Source organism: Nerophis ophidion, linkage group LG14 (assembly GCF_033978795.1).
Source record: "Nerophis ophidion isolate RoL-2023_Sa linkage group LG14, RoL_Noph_v1.0, whole genome shotgun sequence".
In the NCBI taxonomy this organism is placed as follows: Eukaryota; Metazoa; Chordata; class Actinopteri; order Syngnathiformes; family Syngnathidae; genus Nerophis; species Nerophis ophidion.
The window spans coordinates 32,313,094-32,322,734 of NC_084624.1; the positions used below are offsets into that span (position 1 = coordinate 32,313,094).

General features: G+C 32.5%; 1 protein-coding gene across 1 annotated transcript in view; it reads left to right on the forward strand.

The window, feature by feature from the left end:
• wnt3a (wingless-type MMTV integration site family, member 3A) overlaps nucleotides 1-5,295 on the forward strand; it is a 48,456-nt gene extending 43,161 nt beyond the window's left edge. Inside the window, exon 4 of the mRNA XM_061920443.1 lies at nucleotides 65-5,295. Coding sequence (XP_061776427.1) covers nucleotides 65-544 — 480 coding nt within the window. The 3' untranslated portion in view covers nucleotides 545-5,295. The remainder of the gene's footprint in view (nucleotides 1-64) is intronic.
• Nucleotides 5,296-9,641: the final 4,346 nt, after the last annotated feature.

Sequence of the window (9,641 nt, forward strand, 5' to 3'; positions counted from 1 at the left end):
TCGCCTTTGTCCTTGTGTTGCAGTCTTCCAGTTGACGTTATTTACACGTTACATTTAATTCCAGTCTCTCAACGACAACATCTTTCTCAAGTGCAAGTGTCACGGACTCTCGGGCAGCTGCGAAGTGAAGACGTGCTGGTTGTCTCAGCCGGACTTCAGGGCGATTGGCGACTACATGAAGGATAAATACGACAGCGCCTCGGAGATGGTGGTGGAGAAACACAAGGAGTCCAGCGGCTGGGTGGAGACGCTGAGGCCAAGGTACAACTACTTCAAACCACCCACGGAGCGCGACCTCGTGTACTACGAAGGCTCGCCCAACTTCTGCGACCCCAACCCTCAGACAGGGTCCTTCGGGACACGTGACCGTGTCTGCAACCTGACGTCGCACGGCATCGACGGCTGCGACCTACTGTGCTGCGGCCGAGGCCACAACACGCGGACCGAGCGACGCAAAGAGAAGTGTCATTGCATCTTCCACTGGTGCTGCTACGTCAGCTGCCAGGAGTGCGTCAGAGTCTACGACGTGCACACCTGCAAATAGCGTCAGGACGCAGGGACTTTGGACTTCTGTCCACTTTAGTGAGAACTTGAAGAGGTGTTGTGGTGCTAAAAAAAAGTTACAAAAAAAGTCTCTTACTGACCCAGAAAGGGTGAATATCAACACCATATTGGTGCTTTTCTTCAATCTTTGTCTTCCATGGATTGAATTTCCTAAGAGTTGCAAATTCTATCGAGTCTGAAAACGAGGACATTTAGGACAAAGCTACTGTATTGTCGTTCTCATTAGTGCGTCCACCAACTAACATCAGGACTGCAAGAGCGTCTCCTGAGTGAATGTAGTCTTCAAGTGTTTACAAAGTCTCACATTCTTAGGCTAAACAAGTCAAGCCCTCAACCTGGTGAAACAACGTGGACTTTTACAACCAAAGACGTGTACCAGTAACACATCCCCCCTACCCCTTAACAAACCTTTTTTTTAAAGACGGTAAAGTCCAGCACTTGTCCATTGAGTCATATGAAGCATGTTGTATTTGTTTTTATCAGTATTATTGACCGCGTCTCACATGACTGGATGACATGCAGTTTTTCTTATTTTTAAAAAAATATCCTGCTTACCTTATTTTGAAGGAGTGTTCGGGCCATGCTGAAAAGAACACAATAGTTCCCTTACCAGGACAAAAGGATGAAAATATAGTGCTAATGTTAACAGAAATATGTTCTTGAAATATACTTTTCTTGACAAAAAAATACAAAATGCTGTTATATATACACTTTATTATGGTAAAATTATGTTGTGATTAGTATAATTTTTTCCTTGTTTATTTTTATTATCTTTATCATTAGTCACGACCATTTTCATATTCTTTGATATCGCAACCTAATTGTAACAATTGTACACACATACTTTTTCAAATTTTTGTAAAATTCTGACTTTATTCCTGCAACTGCATCTTAATTTAAAAACAAATACCGTATTACCTTGAATTGCCGCAGGGCATATAGTATGCGCCTGCCTTGAATTACTCGCTTCCCAAAATAATTAGCACATGCTTAGTATTACCGCCTGGTCAAACTCGTGACGTCACGAGTGACACTTCCCCTCTCGTCATTTTCAAAATGGAGGCTGATTTCAATACCGGTAATTTGAAATCGCATAAAGGGAAGAAGATTAAGAGCTATTCAGGAGGATTTAAGGTCCAAGCTTACATCACACTCAAATTTTGACTGCATACCTTTGGTAAGTGCTGGAGTGAGAAGAGGTTTTAAAATAATTAGCGCATGCTTACTTTTACCGCATGCCTTTGGTAAGCGCAGGAGTGAGAAGACGTTTTAAATTAATTAGCGCCCCGGCGGAAATTCAAGGAAATACGGTATATATATTTTTATGCTTAGATTTTTCCTGGTCAAATAAATGTATTGTCTTAATTTTTAGCCTTTTTTTTCTTTTTTTTAAAATAAGACTCAGGGGCTGAAAAAAAAAATCGCAATTAGTCCCACAAAATTCAGGATTTATTCTTGTAGTTTTATTACTTAATTCTCATCTCTTTCCACGTTATTGTTGTAAAATTATGTTGTGGTTAGCACAGGTTTTTTCCTTGTTTTATTTTTATGGTTTGACAGTTCTCATTATCTTTATCATTAAAGTCACAACCATTTTTATTTTCTTTAATATCGCAACTTAAATTGTAACAATTGTATACAAATACTTTTTTAAATTATGGTAAAATTCCGACTTTATTCTGAATCTACACCTTAATTTAAAAAAAAAAAAAAATCTTTTTTTTTTTTTTTTTTTCCTGGTCAATAGTATAGTCTTAATTTTTGGCACTTTTTTTTTCGAAAATAAGACTTTGGGGCTGAAAAAAAAATCAATTTGTCTCACAAAATTCAGGATTTATTCTTGTAGTATTATTCAATTCTCATCACTTTCCACATTATTCTGGTAAAATAATTTTTTTGGTTAGTAAAGGGTTCTTCCTTGTTTTATTATTTTAATGGTTTGATAGTTCTCATTGTCTTTATCATTAAAGTCACGACCATGTTTATATTTAATATCGCAACTTAATTGTCGTAAATTTTAATTGTAAATTCTTGTAAAATGTTGACTTTATTCCACCACCTACACCTTAATTTTAAAAGAAACAAAAAAAAATATTTTTTTTTAGGTTTTTCTTGGTCAAATAAATGTATTATCTTAAATGTTTGCCTTTTTTTCTGGAAAATAACATTTTGGGGCCAGAAAAAAACAAATCACAATTAGTGTAAAATAATTCAGGATTTATTATTTTAGTATTATTTAAGTCTCATCTCTTTCCTCTTTATTCTGGTAAAATTTTGTTGTGATTAGTACAGGTTTTTCTTTGTTTTATTTTTTTAATGGTTTGGTCGTGACTAATGATAAAGATGAGAACTGTAAAACCATTAAAATAATAAAACAAGGAAAAACCTGTACTAATCCCAACATTATTTTACCAGGATGAAACTGAACGAGATGAGGATTAAGTATCAATACAAGAATAAATCCTGAATTTTGTGAGACTAATTGTGATTTTTTTTTTCAGCCCCAAAGTTTTTTCTAGAAAAAAAAAAGGGTAAACATTAAGACAATTTTTTTAATGGTTCGACAGTTCTCATTATCTTTAACATTAAAGTCACAACCATTTTCATATTCTTTAATATTGCAACTTAATTGTAACAATTGTATACACTTTCTTTTTTAAATTATTGTAAAATTCTGGCTTCATTTCGGCAACGACATCTTAATTTCTTTTTAAACAATTTATTTTATTCTGGTAAAATTATGTTGTGATTAGTACAGGTTATCCCTTGTTTTATTATTTCAATGGTTTGTCAGTTCTCATTATCTTTATCATTGAAGTCACGACTATTTTAATAGTCTTTAATATCGCAAGTTAATGGAAACAATGGTATACACATACTTTTTAAATTCTTGTAAAATTCCAACTTTATTCCGGCAACTACACCTTAATTAAAAAAAGATATATAAATGTTTTTTCTTTTTTTTCCTGGTCAAATAATGGTATTGTCTTGATTATCATCTTTTATTTTATTTTTTTAGAAAATAAGACTTTGGAGCTCAAAAAAAAATCACATCTGGTCTCACAAAATTCAGGATATATTCTTGTATTATTTCTTAATTCTCATTTCTTTCCACGCTATTCTGGTAAAATTATGTTATGATTAGTACAGGTTTTACCTTGTTTTATTCTTTCAGTGGTTTGACAGTTCTCCTTATCTTTATTATCAAATTCATGACCATTTTTATATTCTTTAATATCGCAACTTATACTTTTTTTAATTCTTGTAAAATTCAAACGTTTTTCAGGCAACTACACATTAATAAAAATAAAAATAAAATGTTTTTCCTGGTCAAGTATTAAGTCTTAATGTGTAGCCTTTTTGGGGAAAATAAAATTCTGGGGGTGGAAAGAAGAAAAAAAAATCACAATTTGTCTTACAAAATTCAGGGATTTATTATTGAAGTATTATTACTTAATTCTCATCTTTTTGTAAATGTACACAATTCAACAAATGTTATGTAACACTACAATTTTGTTCAAGACTTCCTATAATATTGCACATTTTAAAAAAGAAAAGTATAACCATTTTTTTTATTCTTGTATTATTTAAACTTTTTTTTTTCCTTTTCAAATTACAAAATGTTTTTGGTGAAATGACAACTTTAAGCACACAAGAAACACTTCAAAGTTGATACTTTTTTCATTACATTTTCTTGTAAGCTAGCTTAATTCTCATACAAAGAATACTTCATGTATTTTCAGTGTGGCCCTAGAACGCTTCTATACTGTTAAACATTCCCTGCAAAAAGCACACACTACAACAAAGTGTGTCTTTCGTGTAGTTGTCGTGCATGTTGTGAGCTGAGAATATCAAAACAAAACAAAACAAAAAAAAGTTTCTATCTTCAAATGCTGCTAAGAAAACATTTTTTTTTGTTATCGTCTCTTTCTAGGTGCTTATCTTTGTATAGTTTTCGGTTTTTCTTTCCGTGAAAGAAGTGTGTTTTAGCAAAATGTGAAGTTTGGACTAATTGGTTTGTACATTTTAACCAAATAGACCAAAGTAGCCTTTTTTTTTTTTTACATCTGTATTAGTTTTTTGTTGCTGTTGCAGTCGTGCGGCTGATGACAGCAAACATGATTTGACTTGTTGCTCACTTTTAATTTAACATGACTCACCATAACTTTTTTTTTTTTAAGTAGGTCAAAACTACTGAAAGCTGAGGCAAGGGGTCATTTTCACAAAGGGCCACTTGATTAGGTACACATATTGGTATATATTACCATTTCAATGAGACATGAACATTACAATCAATGTTTTGGATGCTAGTAGATTGAGCAGGTGTACCTAATGAAGTGACTGGTGAGTATTTTTGCAGGTCAATATTGGGATGCAGTACAGCTCAATTCCTCATGTTTGTTTTTATGTAGTCATTTAGCACATTTGTTCTATGTTCTTTCTTCTGTTCTAGCTTGTGCTCTCGTTTCTCTTCAAGTCCAAAGTTTTGTACATATGGTGTTTTTACGGATGCGTTTTTTACATTTATTTATTTTCGTCTCTGTATATATTAGCAAGTGAAAGTATATATTTACATCAAGAATGTTGTATGTTTGGTAGATCGTCTTTATAAAGAATACTCACAACACTGTATTTGGCTTCATGGCTGGTCTCACACTGACGACTGCATCCTTATTCTAGATCTTTCCGCTCTGAAACACATCAAATAAAACAGCATAAACAAGCAAAGAATTGACAAGTGTGTGTAGTATTTCGGGATGCAAGCAAGACCTCACCAAAATACAAGTTGCCTCTCGGCTAATTATTATGCTTTAGGCTTTTTGTTTCATAATTTTCCTCAATTTTTCTGAAAATAATGTCAGAATTGTTCAACAATATTATACCAAAAATATATATATTTTTAAATTATGGCGGGATTCACATTTTATTATTAATAATATACAATATTTCCCTAAATAAATACATATTTATTATTGCACTGAATTTTAGATCAAAAACAAGACCTGATTTAAAAACTATTAAAAAGAAAGCCCTTTAATATTTGGAGAAAAAAAAATACATTAAATAATTATTTTTGGGGGGTAAAATTTTGACTAATACTAAATCACACCTTTAAAAAATATTGGAATATTAAAAACTTTATATAAAAAAAAATATATATATATATTCAAAAGTAAACCCTTTAATATTTGTAGAGATATCACTTTTTCAACTTTATGTTGCATGGTTGAATAAAAAATATTTTGGGGGTATACAATTGAGAGTTTAATATCAAATTACAGCTTTAAATACAAAAATCTTGGCACATTACAACTCACAACATAAAGACTTAACTTTTGAAAATGTACACTTTGCCAAAGTGTTATGACATTTTTGTTAGATTTTTTCCATTCTGAAATTGTTATTGTCGTACCAGAAAGAGTGTTTTTGCAGCTCTACGCTCAGTATATTCTGAATAATGTTGGTATTGTTCAATCTAAAATATTTCAGAGAATATATATATTTTTTAAATTATGGCAGGAGTCAAATATTATTATCGATAATATACAATATTTCCCTAAATAAATGCATTTTTATTATTGCACTGAATCAAGCACAAGACCTAATTTAAAAAACATTCAAAAGAAACCCCTTTAGTATTTAAAAAAAAAAAACAATAGACACAAAAAAAAATATTTGCTTAATTGGTTAAGAATATTGACTTTAACACCAAATCACACCTTCCAAAAATATTGGAATATTGAAAAGTTTATATAAAAATTATATATATATATATATATATATATATATATATATATATATATATATATATATATATTCAAAAGTAAATCCTTTAATATTTGTAGAAATATCACTTTTTTTAACTTTATATTGTATGTTTCATTAAAAAAAAAAATGTTGCGCAAAAAATTCTTAGTTTAATACCAAATTACAACTTTAAGTACCAAATTCTTGGCACATTACAACTCACAACATAAAGACTTAACTTGTGAAAATGTACAATTTGCCAAAGTGTTATGACAATTTGGTTGTATTTTTCCACTCTAAAATTGTTATCGTCGTACCAAAAATAAAGATTTACAGCTCTATTCTGGTAAAATGCTCAGTATATTCTGAATAATGTCGGAATTTTGTTCAATCTACAATATTATACAAAATATATATTTTTAGAATTATGGCGGGAGTCACATTTTATTATTTATAATTTTCAAAATTTCCCTAACTAAATACATATTTATTATTGCACTGAATTATAGACCAAAATTAAGACCTAATTTTAAAAACTATTCAAAAGAAAGACTTAATATTTGTGAGGAAAAAAATAATACTTAAATAAAATATTTTTCAATTTGTAGATTTGTTTTTTTTTTAGGTAAAACATTGACTTTAATACTAGATCACACCTTTAAAAAATAATAAAATAATATTGAAAACTTCATAAAATACAAAATATATATATTCAAAAGTAAACCTTTTATTATTGGTAAAATATCACTTTTTTCAACTTTATCTCACATGTTAAAAAATAAATATTTGGTAAAAAAAAAATTGTGAGTTTAATTTTTTTGCCATAGTGTTATGTCATTTTAGTAGTATTTTTTCCACTGTTTCTGGTACGACAATAACAATTTGAGTGTTTTTATAACTCTTTTCTACAATTATTATTTTAACAACAGCAATATTTACTGAATATACAATATTGTGTTACCTCATACTTATACGTTATATTAACAATGGAAGTCTCATAGAAAAAATGCACCCTGTCCCTATTTCTATGAAAAATGGAAGTAATAAGTGTCACGCACAAAGAAGTGGATTTTTCAGTGTGAAGAAAGAAAGAAGGTGGACTCATCGTTTGTTGGAGACTCAACAGGAAGCAGCCGCAAGAAAAGGATTTTTAGCAATGAGTTGAGTAGATTAAGATTAGTGGAAAAAAGAAGGAGTAAAAAAAACGGTAGCTCCCAAAGATAGATTAGTAGTGAATAGATCGCACCAGTGCTGCGGCTCAGCTTGGGTGGACTCCTGGTAGTCTTTTAGGTCTTCAACAATGTCACCACCAGAGTCCTAACCCATTATCACAGTCACACAAACACACACACACACACATTTAACTCAATCACACTCACACCTTTTAAAGATTCATTCTCACTCCGTCTAAAGCAGAGGTAGAGAACCTATGGCTCTCAAGCCAGATGTGGCTCTTTTGATCAGTGGTCCCCAACCTTTTTGTAGCTGCGGACCGGTCAACGCTTGATAAATTAATAAAAAATTCTCCTGCGGCCCGGTAGTAATCCAGCCGCGGCCCGGTGGTTGGGGACCACTGCTTTTGATGACTGCACCTGGCTCTGGGATAAATCTGAGCTGACATTGCTTGACACGATAAGTAATGAATAATTCCACTTGTAATCACAGTGTTAAAAATAATTTTCAAAATACAAAACATTCTCATGCATTTTTAATCCATCCATCCGTTTACTACTGCACCTGTTCAAGAATTTGCGTTAATGGTGAGAAGTTATTTATTTATTATTGGTTAGTGTGGGGCTTGCCCTCCTGGGGGTTTTTCAGACTACCAAGCACTGACATGAGATTCAGTTTCAGGGTTACAATATTGTTTTATTTTTCAATAAGTCTCTCAGTTGCTTTCCAGTAATTGTCTTTTTTTCTTTAGTTCTCGCTCGCGCTCTGGCTACAGCCCCGACCCCGTCTCTCCTCCTGGCTGCTGCTTATAACAGAGCGACTGGTGATTACATAACAAGGCTTAGGTCGGCCATCTACGCACCTGTCGCTGATTTCGAGGCCGATCCTGGCAACACCCCGTTTCTCTGCAGGCCCGCAGGCCACGCCCCCTCCAGTTAGCTTCAGAAAAACAATGTTATTACAAAGAATAAGAGAGCTACTATACTCTAGAAATGTTAGTCTTAAAAATGCACGCGTTTAGTTGTGTTCAGTGTTAAAAAAAATATAATATGGCATTTTAAAATATTTGGCTTCTTGGCTCTCTCAGCCAAAAAGGTTCCCGACCTCTGGTCTAAAGAATCAAACTCATACATTTAAAGATTCATACACACCCTCCAAAGAGTCATTCTCACAACCTCCAAAGATTCATACTCACACCCTCCAAAAATTCATACTCACACTCTCCAAAACTTCATACTCACACATTTAAAGATTTATACTCACATTTAAAGATTTATACTCACACCATCTTAAGATCCACACACGCACGCACACACAATCTAAAGATGCATACCCACACCTTTAAAGATTAATGCACACACCTAAAGATTCATACTTGCATCGTTTAAAGATTTATACTCACACCTTATAAAGATTCATACACACATTCTAAAGATTCATACTGACACCTTCTATAGTTTTATAATCAGACCTAACGATTCACACTCACAACTATAAAGATTCAAACTGACACCTTGTAAAGATTCATTCATACACACACCTAAGGATTCAAACTGACACCTTCTAAAAATTAATACTCGCAACTTCTTAAGATTCATACTCACACCTCATAAAGATTCATACTCACACCTTATAAATATTCAGACACACACATTCTTGAGATTCAGACACACACAATCTCAAGAGTCATACAAACATCTTCTAAAGATTCATACTCATATCTAAAGATTTATACACACACCTTCCTAAGATTCAGTATCAGACTATCTAAAGATTCATACATACAATTAAAGATTCATACACATGCATTTAAAGATTCATACTCACACCTTTTAGAGATACATACTCACATCTAACAATTCATACACACACCTTCTAAAGGCCTACCGAAATGAGATTTTCTTATTTAAACGGGGATAGCAGGTCCATTCTATGTGTCATACTTGATCATTTCGCGATATTACCATATTTTTATGAAAGGATTTAGTAGAGAAAATCGACGATAAAGTTTGCAACTTCTGGTGCTGATAAAAAAGCCTCGCCTTTACCGGAAGTAGCAGACGATGACGTCACAAGGGTGAGGGCTCATCACGTCCTCACATTGTTTTTAATGGGAGCCTCCAGCAGCAAGAGCTATTCGGACCGAGAAAACGGCA